This window comes from Tubulanus polymorphus, chromosome 8 (assembly GCF_964204645.1).
Source record: "Tubulanus polymorphus chromosome 8, tnTubPoly1.2, whole genome shotgun sequence".
Taxonomy (NCBI): Eukaryota; Metazoa; Nemertea; class Palaeonemertea; order Tubulaniformes; family Tubulanidae; genus Tubulanus; species Tubulanus polymorphus.
This window is the reverse complement of record NC_134032.1, coordinates 8,292,528-8,307,000: the sequence shown is the minus strand read 5'-3', so window position 1 is coordinate 8,307,000 and position 14,473 is coordinate 8,292,528. Positions and strand designations below refer to the sequence as shown.

General features: G+C 39.5%; 1 protein-coding gene across 4 annotated transcripts; it reads left to right on the top strand.

Annotated features, from left to right (window-relative positions):
• The first annotated feature begins 239 nt into the window (after positions 1–239).
• On the top strand, positions 240–14,452 carry LOC141909777 (zinc finger C2HC domain-containing protein 1B-like). Of its 4 annotated transcripts, XM_074800387.1 has the most exons (11): positions 240–300; positions 1,567–1,634; positions 2,321–2,449; positions 5,497–5,635; positions 6,518–6,666; positions 6,780–6,858; positions 7,545–7,619; positions 8,227–8,315; positions 8,922–9,070; positions 10,137–10,169; positions 11,835–11,945. In XM_074800387.1, the coding sequence occupies exons 1-10, from the start codon at positions 279–281 to the stop codon at positions 10,159–10,161; spliced, it is 924 nt and encodes a 307-aa protein (XP_074656488.1). In that variant the 5' UTR covers positions 240–278; the 3' UTR covers positions 10,162–10,169; positions 11,835–11,945. The 4 variants fall into 4 exon arrangements, with proteins under 4 accessions (XP_074656488.1, XP_074656486.1, XP_074656485.1 ...); XM_074800385.1 differs by lacking the exon at positions 10,137–10,169 and having other exon boundaries at positions 8,922–9,028; positions 11,835–14,452; XM_074800384.1 differs by lacking the exon at positions 10,137–10,169 and having other exon boundaries at positions 11,835–14,452.
• Positions 14,453–14,473: the final 21 nt, after the last annotated feature.

Sequence of the window (14,473 nt, the reverse complement as noted above, 5' to 3'; positions counted from 1 at the left end):
GGACATTTTTTAATTTTTAATTTTCAACATCTCATAACGCCGACCACCCGGCGGTCTAATTACCAAAAAGCAAGACAAGCCACAATGTAGTACAACATAAGATAAAAGGAGAAAGATAGAGCAAAGTTGGGTAAAAAGATAAAAACTTCGAGTTGAAGAGAGGATTCAAACGTGTATATTGTTGATAAAACGCGGAATGGGACTCAGTCTGAAGCTGTGTCGTGTCGGGACTTGAACCCTCGATCAGAGTCGTTGCTACTGCAAACAGGTTAAACAACATGGCGGACTACGACGATGATGGTTGGTGTTTTTATACTGTTTTCATTTCAGATCGCGTATCATCATGCCGATATCTTTCACCCGTTTACTTAGTCTTTTAGGCCTGAATAAATAGAGACTGGACAGGATCAAAAGAACTTTGTGACATTGTGTGGGCGGGGTCACTTTTGTCTTCAATTTCTTATAGGGTGACTTAAAAAATGACAAAAATGTCGTCAACGAAGAAGACGAAATTGGGTAAAAGTGCAGATCCGCACCTCTCCGCGTAAACGGTTCAATCAATTACATTAAATATCATTGTTTCAGATTCAAAATGTCATCAGCAATTCAGTACGATTGTCATTGGTTAATTTTAAATCTTCACTAGAAAGATTTTAGCCTGGATTCTGACTTCTGTTATATTTAGTAGATTGCGTCAATCACGAGAGGTGCGGATCTGCACTTTTACCCGAAGTTGATATTTAACCGTACGGCGAACTGTTAGTGTTAACTTTCGCTATTTTACCGTACATCATTACTATATATTATGGTATTAACTAATAAAGTAATAATAAAATCATTTTATTGGGTTTAGGCACAGGGGCTTGGCACAATTTGATGGAGTGGAGGATGGATGATTTTCCCTGGAATACTGACTGCGGTGCAGGGATGGTATCATCCATCCATCCTCCATCAAATTGTGACAAGCCCCTGTGCCTAAACCCAATAGGCCTAACATGATTTTATTGTTACTTTTATTAGTTAAGCCCCTGTAGGTTTAGGTTTAGGGTTCCGATGGGTTTAGGGTCTAATGACCCAGAGGGTTAGGCTAGGATTAGGGTCCGTTTTACTATAGGGATAGGATTAGGGTAAGTTGAGGAACTATAGATAGGCCTAGTTAAGACATTCGGGTGGTTTTCAGCGAGCTCGGTGGGATGATGCTGCGCTGGCAATTTACTGGATCGGGTTCGAGTCTCGCTCTATCCGCTCTATTTTCTCTAACTCTGTTCACCACAATTTCCTCAAATTTTCTAAGTCGCGCACCTCTGTGCGCATGCGCGGCGTAAATCAGCCAATCAGCGACGATGTACGGTAAAATAGCGGAAATAAACACGCTGCCGTATACGGTAAAACATCCACTGTGAAATGTCAAATGACACTCACACAATCACTGGCCCTATATTATACTAACTAGATAGACAATCAATGTTAAACTTACTTTACACACCACATTCATTTGAGAGTGGAGAAGGTGCCCTGTGTATGTACATTTATTTTTTTAAAACTTTTTTCTGTATTTCTATGTAGGAGGTGGATCTGCAGCAGTCACCGTACCTTGCGGAATTTGTGGCCGGTCATTTTTCCCTGATGCATTAGTAAGTACTGTATGCCATGGCACGATTTTGATGACCAAACGAATTGTTTCATTGCAAGCTTAAATCAAAAAAAGCAATCAGAAACATCTTAATGTTATTCCTATAACTTATCAACCAAGGTCGACAATAGGTGTTCGATGTCAGTTTGATCTGAACTTGGGACCCATTGGAAGTAGGCCGACAGTCAACTCTGAGTGCTCGAATGATAGAATAATTTTCCTACTCTCTATTTATGGATTCAATGAAATTCTCCAATCTGAAAAATTGCCATGGTGTTCAAAAAAGATCCAACTTAAGCGTAGGAGTCTGCCGTACCATCACACTCAGACGTCACTCTCAAGTCAAAAGGCCAAGACTTGAGCGGAGTCTTATATAACCTCTAGCTCGGACAACACTCTTGAGTCGAACAATCCGAATTTACCAGATTCTACTGTACATCCAATTCAGATATCACTGCAGTCTAGCGATCCGACTTGAGCGGAGTAATCATTCAAGTCAGACAAATTTTCATTTTTCAAAATAAGTTTGTCTACTCAAAATACCAGTCCCTCAGATATCCCTCCCAAGTTGGACAAATATTGTCTGAAAAGATCCGACTTGAACGGAGTCTAAAATAACTAATTTCGCTGAACTGTGGAAGCGTTAGTTTTTAATCTAAAAGAAAATTCCCATTGTTTTTCCTCTAGCGCCGACATGAACCTATATGCGCGAAATCTCAGGCGAAAAAACGAAAAGTGTTCGATTCGGGCAAACAGCGCTCACAGGGTACAGATATACCAATCAGTAAAGTAAACCATTCCGGGAAACCTATCAAGGTAAGTTACAAATATTGTGTCCCCCTATGACATCATAAAATCGTGATCTCTGTAGACACTTCTAGAAAATATGGCTGCCTCCTTAAGTCTCTCTAATTAATCATTAAGACACTTCCAGAAAAGATGGCTGCCTCCATTCATCCCCCCTATGACATCGCCGAATTAATCTTGAAAATGTAGCCGCTGTCATAAATCCCCGTATGACAGCATCGAATTACCCCTATAAACCCCCCTTGAAAAGATGACTGCCTTCAATTTCATGAATCCCCCAATGAAATCATCTCAAAGTGCAACCAGAATAATTCTAATTACCCCTATAAACCCCCTTGAAAAGATGATTGCTGTCAATTTCATAAATCCCCCTACGACGTCATCAAATTGTCACCAGAATATTTCTGCAGTGGTTTCACGGAAAGTTAGTACCCGGTAAATTTTCATGCTTAACACATTTGCTGCCACAGTAATAATACAAAGCTGCTCCCAATTGCCAGTATGGGTGTACGCGTAGCTGGCACTGAAGCTGTTAAATAGTCAGCCTTAGCTCGATATTTACGAACGAGATAAAGCAGAGTTTGTTACGATGCCAGCCAATACGGGATATCGACAAATTCAAGTTCTTGAATTACTTGAACTACATTGAATTTGATGGCGCTAGTCAGAACTGGAAATTGGAACCTAAATCCGCCATGTTCTAGTTCATTTGCAATAAAAATATCTCGCTTCAAGTTTTTAGTAAGCAATATTTTACTTACTATACATAGGCACGCATAATCCTTTAAATATGATATCCTGACAATGTGTTGAATTCGATAAAACCTCACTTCGAACGCTAAAAATGACTAGAAATGTAAAAAACTACCAAAAATAACAAATTTAGCGATGACGCTCGAAGCAGCTAACGGAAGTAATGACTGGTGCCGGATGTCATCGTTTTGTTGCTGAGTTCAAGATTCTGAAGGTTTATTTATTGCAGGCTACACTGATAAATATAAAATAATATTATGAAATAAAATTGATTTTAGAAGGACTAAACTCGTAGATTCATAATAAAAATATGAAAAGTACCAGGACTCGAACTAACAATCAAAATTGGGCTGTCAAGTGCTGCCACCATGTGACACCTGGCAATCAGTCCGCATCGTCAGCAGTTGCAAAATGTTTTTTGATAATTTTAGGACATTTATAGTGATTTCTAGCCTTTGCAGTGAGGTTTTATGATATCCAACGTAACGGTAAGATATCATATTTAAAGGATTATGCGTGGCGATATATAGTACGTAAAATATCGCTGATTGAAAACTTGAGGCGAGAGATTTTTATTGCAAATAAACTAGAACATGGCGGATTTAGGTTCCAATTTCCGGTTCTGACTAGCGCCATCAAACGAGTAATTCAAGAACTTGAATTTGTCAATATCCCGTATTAGGAACAGCGTCATTCCCATGCGCCCAAGTGCAAATATCTAAGTGAACATGAAGGATCAGCTATGAGCATACTCTAGTAGCAACGATGATAGAACCACAACTATGAGTAAACTCCTAGTCGCCCGAGAATGTGTGAGAAGAAAGCTGCCGTCATCTAAAGAGGATTTGGCTTTCTGGAGGTGTCTTATTAAATGAAACCTAAGATTTTTACCTAACAACTGATTGACCTAACAATTATTTAGCTATTTTGTGCTGTGATTCTAATTCATATAAGCAGGAACTTAGAAAAATTGTGAAAAATTAGAATTGAAGGAAATTTTGATTAAAAAGAAATGCATTCTGTACTTTTGACATGGTTTATGTATTTCAGAAAGAGGTAAAACTGATCTTTTGGAACGTCGATTGTTGAGAGGGTAGACCTGGTCTAGATCTGACCCTACTTGATGCATGTATACGATTTTATCAGGGGATCTGGCCTTTTTATGGAAAAAATCTTTCCATCGTGGCTTTATTTAAGTCCGGTGTCATTTTGTTTAAATCTGATGTGAAATATGTTCTTTGACGGGTCCGTTTTAAGCCTAGCGTACATCGACGAAGCAACTGGTGACAACTATTTGCTATTGAGCGATTACCCCGCGCAGATCGAAAATCTATTTACAACCAGTCAGTTGCAACTGCGTGGCGCGTGGCGATCGTTGAGATCCACAGCGCGGACATCGACCGCAACTGAGATGTGCTATCTGAATGAATTTTAATTTAATTGATAATTGAATAGACATCTACGGATATGATAGTAACTGAGTAGTTGCTCAAAAGTAGAACATGGGCAACTGGTTCGAACTGGAGATAGATCGTAGCTTACCAGTCGTAAGCTCGCTCACATCGACAAAATTCAAGCAACTGATGGTATCTAGCCAGTTACTTTTATGCGCCGAAAACTGCCCGGCAACTAGTCGTCTCCAATTGCAATGTCGATGTACGCTAGGCTTTAGACACACACCAACTTGGATGACCGAAACATGCATGCCTCGTATTACGATCGAATTAGTATTTTTTCTCATTTTTACCCTTCAAGGGCCTTGGTTTCATGAAAAAAAGTTCAACCTGTTTTGGTCACGTACTTCGCGCATTCAGTATTTCCTATTTCGAGCAATAAATGGAACCTTCGATGTTGCTGTAATTATGGCAGTAGGATATCAACTTCTGTGACAATATAGGGTTCCACTTGTTGCAAGTGCCTGTCCACCTGATGTCGCTAGTTGTTGTAACTCCAGTTTTTGCACTTCAATCTCTTTAAGATGAAATATAGACTATTTTTCAATTGAAATTGAATCATCTTTTCTGTGATCGATGAAAACTACCGGTATTCTTAAACACTGAGAGTAGAAAAGTGAATCGTGTAATTTATTTTTCGAGGCTCGATATTTGGATTCAATCATGACCAGTCATAACCAAGCTTTCCCGGTATTTTCAGCGTGTATCCGATGTTATCTTATTTCTTATAAATATTTGACTACTTTTTTCGTGAAACCAAGCCTTGAAAGGATCCGGGAATGAAGGATTTTCGGTAGATTTTTTCTTTTTACTTTCACATTTTTGAGGGGTGGCTGGTTTATATTTCAGCGTGAAGCGCCCTCCAAGAATAACTGGCGGGCCAAACACGAAGATTTTATAAACGCGATCAGGTCGGCGAAGGGCGTCGACATCGCCTTAAAAACCGGGGCTCCGCTTCCACCCCCTCCTAAACCATCCATCAATCCAGGTTAGTTCATTACTACTCACTTCTTCGATCATAAATCCACAATCGAATTAGCCCTATAGACACTTCCTAAAAACATGATGACTGCACCTCCATAAATCCCCCTTTGACATCATCATCAGTTTACCCCTATAGATATGTAGAACGGTGTGGGCTAGTAGTTTGAGCGTTCGACTCTGGGAATCCAGGTCATGTGTTCGAACCACCGTAGTCTCCTTCAGCAAGGCACTTATCCTCATTGCCTCTCTTGACCCAGGAGTAAGTGGGTATCTGGCCTGATAGAAGACTCCTGAGCGTCTAGTAGCTGCTCGGATGTTACTTCTCCTCAGGGAGAGATGACTGATACATGGTTAGAGTAAGATAACCTGGGGTAATAATACCAATTAAATGGAAAGCCCAGTTGAACATCGTGATAATAGAAATTTGATTACTTTCACTACTATTAGTACTACTTCTAGAAAAGATTTCCCCGTATGACATCATCAAATAACTCCCTTAGATACTAACCAAACAAGATGACTGCCTCCATAAATCCCAATATGACATCATCAATTACCATTATCGGCCCTTCCAGATCTGCCTCCCGACATAATCACCTTGCTCCACATAAAGATCCCCTATGACACCCTCAAATTATTGTACCCCCTAAGACTGAGATTTTTAGAATTTATCAACCTAGTACCCCTGGAAACCAATCATTCCGATAAGCATTTCCTGAAAATATGAATACAGGTACCTCCATACATCCCCATACACCATGATCTAGTTGATTTGGTGATTATAACCATTTTAGAGAAGAAGGCCACCTCAATAAATCCCCATACTACATCACTTGTTAATCTCCCTATGAGGTTATTTATTTCTATATTTTTCTTTCATGCACAGATTATGTGCAGTGTATGTATTGTAATCGACGGTTTAACGAAACTGCTGCCGAGCGACACATCACGTTCTGCAAGGAACAAAGCGAACGATTATCCAAACGTCCGGTCGTCAACGCGAACGAGAAGGCTAAATTCGACGCGCGCAAAAAGGTAAATCACGTCGACAGGGGGTCAAGAGAGCGGAGGCAATGCAAAAGGGGAGCAGAAATAGAGAGAAGGGAGCGAATTTTTCAACCAGCAATTTCGTCTATTTTCATTTTCAGTACAAAGCTCCGTTACCGAGTAAAAAAACACAGGACACCAGTCCAAACGGTTCTCGGCCTCCGCCTGCTGGACGAACTGGTCAGTACTAAATCTTCACTTATTAAATTACTGTAGTTAAACATGTACTGTGCTGTACAAGTATGTACACATTATTCTGAACATAAACTTGTACAGTGTACATTAACATGTTATTTTTTACATGTTATTCTGTAACTTACGCATATGTTGTTCCGTATATGCACAGGTTCCTGTACATGTAAATTTCTCACATTTACATGTTTATCACTTGTACTGTTCTGTACGCGTACGTGCATGATGCTCAGTGAATGAACCATCCTCACTTGACAGGGCATGATTGCGGCCGGCTGAAACTCGTGCCAACACACAGACCCTGGCCGCAAACCCTTCAATGAGCGGTCTATTTCATTGCCCAAGATTTCTTGAACTGTTCTGTACCGTAATATGCATACGTACATATTGATCAAAACATGTAAATGTTCTCAATACATGTACAGTGTAAATATTTTTAGACTCTTTTAGTTCCTATTTATTCAATTACTTAGCAATTGATGCTATCTGCTTCAATAATACTAGTAATTAATAACCTCTTAAGGCTTGGTGTTTTATAAACCGGTTTGAACGTAGTCATGAATTATAAAACAGTATCGAAGTTAAATCTGGTTCATAAAACCGGCTCTTTATGTGGTTATTTTCTCAGCTTTGCTTCGTTATTTCATTTCTTCTGCCGTTCTATGCGTGTGTAGGTAGTGCAGTAAGGTCAGCTGGGTCAGTCAGATCAGCTTCTAGTCAGAAACACGGACAGACTTCCTCACCAGCAGGTAAACTACACAGGGGAACCCATAGGCGTCACCAGCTGGGCGGAGGCGCAGATGCGAATACCGACCCTTTTTGAAATCGAAGTTCCAAGTTGCTATGCATCTGACAATGTATGTCATAATTCCATGGTAAAAGCTTAGAAAATGTGTTTCTGCGACACCAAAGTTTCAAATTTCTTTGGGGTAGGGTCTGCAAGCTGGGTCTGCTGGAGGATCATCTTGGTGCGCATATGGAGTCGCGTTCTTAGGAAATCCGACCCCCATCAAAAAACTCTGGTGACACCCATGCGCTTATTTTACTTTACTAGTTCTCAGTATGCTAGTCACTAGTCCTACTGCAGCATTCATTTTTAATTTTCTTAACCTTTTTAGTTAAATTTTTTGACATCACTGTAAACATCTGGGTTGGGTTTAATAGATGTGGAAGAAAAATAATGCCTGGGAATATTTTGAAATTCGTCAGTTTAACCATGGTTTCCATTGTTACTATGGTGGTTGTTACCCAGATTTAGGAGTTATCCCTAGGGATAACTTCGATACTCAGTCTATGAAACCGGGCCCAGGTTTTTAAAAGTACCATGAATAACATCAGGGTTGTTGAACATTTCAGGAGGTTTTGGCGCGGGCGGTGGCGCGTACGGGCCAGGTGGATATGGCAGTAAAAACATGAAAAAATCAACAAGCACCGGAACGATGGCTGTAAGTGTTAAATCCAGTGCAAGCTACATAAAAAAAGAGGCAAAACTTGGAGGCCTTGGATATTGTCATCAAATTTTCAATTGATGGCTTAATTGTTGCTTCACAGCCACTTTATAGCCTTATAGACAGCCTTTAAGACTCTATTCTTTTATGACTTCATGTTTTATGACGTGTAATGTTTTTAGACTATCACTCTCAATGTTTTATGACTTAATGTTTAGAGACTCGTGATGTTTCAAGACGTTCAATGTTTAATGTATTAAACCACAAAACTCTCAAAGATTTAGGGCTTTCAATGTTTTGAGATTATCAACGTTTTAAGACTATGTATTAAGACTCTCATTGACTCTCAACGCTCTAAAATCCATAGAAGCGGTAACAATATAAGCTTTATTTTCTAATTCGAGTAAAATATTTCAATGTTTTGAGACTATCAATGTTTTAAGACTCTAATTGACTTTTAGCACCCTAAAATCCACAGAAAGGATAACAATATGAGCTTCATTTTCTAAAACATTTCGGTGTATTGAGACTATCAATGATAATATTTTAGCGTTTCGATTTTCCAAGGTTTAAGACATGTCGATGTATCTATTCTCTCGACAGACGGACAGCTATGGACGACCGATGAGAACCGGTCGCAATCCCCAGGTCTACGAAGCGGCCAAGAAGGACATGTATGGTGGCAGCGGTGCGGGAATGGGGAGTAATAGGTATAATTCAAGCGATTCATTGCCTCATCTATCACCAGCTAGGTACGACGCACCTGTCACATATAACACTATCTAACCATTTTGTACCCAAATCGCCGAAGTGATTGAAAATGATGCATTTGCTTTATAATCCCCATTGATTGATGGCTGATTTGGCAGGGATCAGGCCCGAGTAAAATTTGACCCGTGCCTAATGAGACACGGAAACCACTCACTCAGTACTAAACAATGCATAAACAAAGCGGAGTGAGTCACTTCTGGAACCAGTTGCAATTCACTGGCAATAATATGACCCGTGCTTAAGTTTGGCTTGGGCTTGGTTGGACATATTTGGTTTGGTTTGGCCCCCGTGTGAACAGTTTTTGCTGACCAATATGGCCCGGACCAAAAATGCTTGTGTGACGCGGCTGTAGAATTGCTTCTGGGATTCTGAAGTTGGGACTTAATTTTGAAAAGCGAATGGGTCCACTTTGTTTCACAGTTCAAGATCAGCAGGGTTCAGTTTCACAAAAAAGTTTGATCTCATTATCGAGTTTCGTCAATATTTCAAGTTTATCTTAAATTGGTTTAGGAGTTCATCCTTCATGAAACTGAGCCCTGAGTTTATGTTCGAAAATTTGATTTATCCATGTGATAGAAATTGAACTCATTTTAAGATAACTCTTCAACTCAAATTAGAACTGCGGAACCAGTTGATTTTTCATCAATAGAATTAACCAATATCATGTTTCAATTGATATTGAAAAAGTACTTCAAAATTTTGTCTAAAATAGGCTGTAGTAGTTAAAAGTTCTCCTTAAAAAAAAAATTCAAATCAGAAGAATTTTTTTCTCCAAATTTAACGGTGTCCCAGTTCCCCCCTACCCTCTGTACCATGTACAGTTGAACCTCGTTGATATTCTGTTGAAGACGAAACCCGTTCCGCATGTCCCAGCTAACATATATCATTCAAGATTTGGATAATACGAAACCCGTTGAATACGACAATTTCACGTTTGCTCTCAAGATTCGTATGAACGAGGTTCCACTGTAGGCCTATAGGGTGTTTGGGTCGGGGAGGGTGTGGGTTTTTCAGTCGCTTAAATCATTGTTCCTCTACGTAATATAGAAAAGGTGGAAATCGCAGATTTTAGATTATCTTGTGAGTATAAATTAGGATTTCGAACTAGTTTTTTTTAAATTTTCAAGCGCGCCTTAGAGATCTTATAACCCGTGCTACCACTGTGCTGCTGCTGCTTCCACAAACCAAACCAGGGGTCAGATTGATGTAAATGAATGAATTGATTGTGAAAATGAATGTCTGCTTAAAGAATTGTACGAAAAACTGAAAAAATCATCAAAATGTGAAAAATTTAAGAAAATAACTGCATTAGTATTTTCATCTTTTTATGCTTAAGTGTAATACTGTGGAGCTCAGAATTTATGCACTGGCTGTGTTCAAATTTAAGAAAATTTTAGTTTTATCTGTCCAGCTTATGATCGGTAAGTAACTCAAAACTGCTGGTGTTTTCGTGAAGGAATGTGAAAAAAATTTGAAAAGTCCTGGTATTTTCTTGTGGGAAAAGCTAATTGTAAGGGTGTGAAAAAAATCCTGAGTTCATCAGTCTGATCCCTGAATGACTTCCAAACCCAATTTTGATGAAATGGACCTCAACAAGGGCTCTATCCGTGAGAGGTCTTATTTCAGGTCTCCGTAAGACAATCAAAAGTGAACCCTTTAATATAAAGACAACTTCTGTCAAACCAAGGGCATGATTTTGTCCAAAAATTGTGAAAATATGACGCTGTTATGGCCCTAAATAGCATCTTTAAACAACTATATTTTCTCTGGTGCTTGCCATTGCCAGAATAACCTTTTTTTGCTGGAAACTGTAAACTTGCTAAGAGCTGCAGATTTTGCCCGATGCTCTGTTAAATGCACATAGCACCCGGTGAGATCCACATCTGTCTAACTCGAATTTTTAGTAGATTTGATATGTTTTTTTCTTGCTGCTGAACAGTGATAGAAGTTCTATGTGAGTTTTAACCATTCCACTGAGTGTTGCGTGTTGTTATACATAGCCTATGTACTAAATTTCTCACAAATGATTTGCTGTTTTTTTTTGTGTCTCAGCACTTTAGTGACCCTGCTGCGCGCACTTTCTTCTATTATCCTATCGTTTTCCTCACCTTCCACAGCCTGCTACTATTCGCTTTAACTTCATACACACATTTTTCGTCATAATACCATGCACCTATCCTTACTATTTGATTGTTAGATACTGGAACACCCTCCCCTGCAGGAATTAGAACATGACATTGCTAGACGCTATTACGCATTGAATTGGCAGGGATTAAAACCTGATGGCATCATGTCACATTCCTCCTTCACAGGGATTTGAACTTTATGAAACTGTCACATGCCTGCCTCACAGGAATTTTAACTTTAAGACACTGTCACGTTCCTACCTCACAGGAATTTTAACCTGATGGCATCACGAGGCTGTCGTGTTCCTCCTTCACAGGGATTTGAACGTGACGACATCATGAGACTCATGATGTCGTTCCTCACTCATAGGAATTTTGATATCCTGGATACATCATTAGACTCTCTGCAATAGTGCACTGCCACGTGTAGTTTATTTAAATACATATGAATACATTTTTTATTTAGATACCTGTATGAATTTTCATACACTTTGCATAAATGAATATTTGGATAAATTATGATTATGGAGTAAAGTCTATTGAAAAAATTCTTAAAATGTTGAAAATATCTGGAGTTTTCGTCGAAATTGTAATTTTCTTAAACAACTTTTATTTTCAGAACCGGAAGTCCTTATACACCATCGCCTCCGAGCAGTGGGCGAGGCGCCAGAACCCGTCACCACGACGACCAGTACCATTCTACCGCCGCGACGAACAACAACTACCACAGTAAAGTGAACGGGCGCATCGCCAGCGCGGCGAAATTCTGCCACGAATGCGGTACGCGCTACCCGGTGACGAACGCCAAATTCTGCTGCGAATGCGGCGTTAAACGCATGGTACTCGACGTCTAGAGGCGTGAGAGAAAACTGTCGCTTTCGTCGATTTTTATGTAAACTCCCTATTCACGATGAATTTTCGATACCCGCCGTATTGTGCTCAAAAGGCGGCCGGAAAAATTATGAACTTTTTTTTTTCTAAATACAGCGGAACTTCGTTATTACAACGAACTTACAGAAAACCTGTTCATTAGAACTTAACCAGTATGAAACTATATTAACAGGGTTTCCAGCAGTCCTTCCAAGTCCTTTGTCCCTTCTTTTGGAAAAAGTTTGGACAAACATCATCTTTGTTCTTCTTTTTGACTCTTAAGTCCTTCCTTTTGATAAAAAAGTCCTTCCAAATCTAATTTTTATGTATTTTCACGCGCAATTTTGGTGTGAATTCAACCGTTGAAGTATTTTATTACTCGGACCTGGTAATTAAATTGTCAGTAATATTGAATATACAGGAAAGTGTTATGGAATTACCCTGAAATGTATGACTGGTCTACACGACTAGTATTTCGGCAAAGGCATTGTCAAAATGCTCCCTTATGGGCCCTTATTTTACTGGAAAGTACCTCTTTCCGAGTGAAAAAGTCCCTCTTTTTGGGTCTAAAATTGCCGAAAAAGTCCTTTTTCGTACTTCTTTTTATCCTGGCCTTACCACTGGAAACCCTGATTAATTTCAGGGTCCGGTTTTATGAAAAGCTTAACACGCTTAAGGTCAAATTTTTGTCCCGTGGTCAGTTGCTCAATAGTTGTTTGAAGATAACTGATGGATAAATACCATAGTAACAATGACGTTCTAATTGTCACTATGCCAACTATCCACTGGTTAACTCTTACCAACCTTTGAGCAACTGCAGCCCCTGATTGAAACATGAAGTAACAACCAATAGTGATTAAACCAAAATTTTGCATCTGAATTTTTGGTGAAACTGGAGGATCCAGGTGTTATTTCGGCAAGCAGGTGTGGGGTGCTGGTGGACATGGGGTGAATCTGTTTGTTGTATACCAATAATTTGATTGAAGTCTGCTATAAGCCAAGTTCGTTATAACGAGGTTCCGCTGTGTTAAGGCTTCATAGAGGTCTATTTTATAGATTTTGTCAGTCTGAAACAATTGCGAATTTAGCGGGTTCGACTGATTTTACTTTGAAAGCATCTCTTTGCGTTTGTCATAATGACAAATTTGTATGTTTGAATTTTAATTCTGATGCCAGTGGTGAGTAACCGGCGTTAAAATTTCACTATTTTTGAAAATGTCATAGATACACTGGAACCTCGTCAGGCGTGGATCCAGGAGGTAGCACCTGGGGGCACGTGCTACCCTCCAGATTTTCACTTGGCCCCGAAAATCATTCCCGTCAAAAATTTCGGTACAACCCGAGGACGTCCAAAGGCTACTCATATATTTTTCATGTTTCAAACGAGCTCAAATTCTTGGAAATTGCATCTGCAGGGTTTTATTTTTTTAAATGTTCGCGGGGGAGGGCCACCAGACATCGTTACTCGTAGATAGTGCCTCTTTTAATAATTATTGTGCCCTTTTCATCGGGTGCTCATACAAGATGAGCTCTGGATCAGCTCCTGCTCGTTATACAGACAGATATACCAGTAACAATTTATCAGCTATTACAGCTGAAAACAAATTATGTCCTAAGTGGGACGATTTATTCGATTTCACACTGAATACAACAACCGGTTGTAACAAACAGATTTTCAGGTCCCTAGCAGTTCATTGTAACATGGTTCCAGTGTATTTAATGCAAACCCTCGAAATAGAAAATGCTCCAGACGTGAATTACCTTTTTGGGTAGAATTTGTGGGAGAAGTTTCAAAATTCAAATCTCTGACAGTTTACTAAAGCGACTGGTATAGAGAATAGAAAGGGGGTATGGTGGCACTCGTGGTGGGGTATGGGGAGTAGGGTGGTGTCTAGGGAAGCGACGGGTGTGAGGTTGGGATTCTGCCCTGTAAAATCTATGCGCCTTGTAAATCTAGGGCTTTTCTTTAAAAATCTATAAGGCTTCATATCAACTTTCGAGTTGAGGATTTTCATATCTGCTTGATTTTCTGCTTGAAATTGTTGTAAGGAAAATACGTCCGAGAAAAACCTGAGAAAATACTGTATTTATCATGTCTCCGTCCTTATGTGTGCACATACATGTGCATGTCATGCGCTGATAGAACTACATGTACATGTCAGATGTACGTGTAAATCAATTTCAGATTTCATGCGCCGAGTATGTGTTCGATATGACCTACCGGTATTTATCATCAGTACATGTCATTAACATGTGCATGCCAGATCATGTGCCTTCGCGCCGATAGCATATGTACTACATATGACCTAGTTATTTTCATGGCATGTATATGTGACCTAGTTATTTTTGTTAGAGATTCTGTGTTTTTACAAACAAATGAAAGAATAA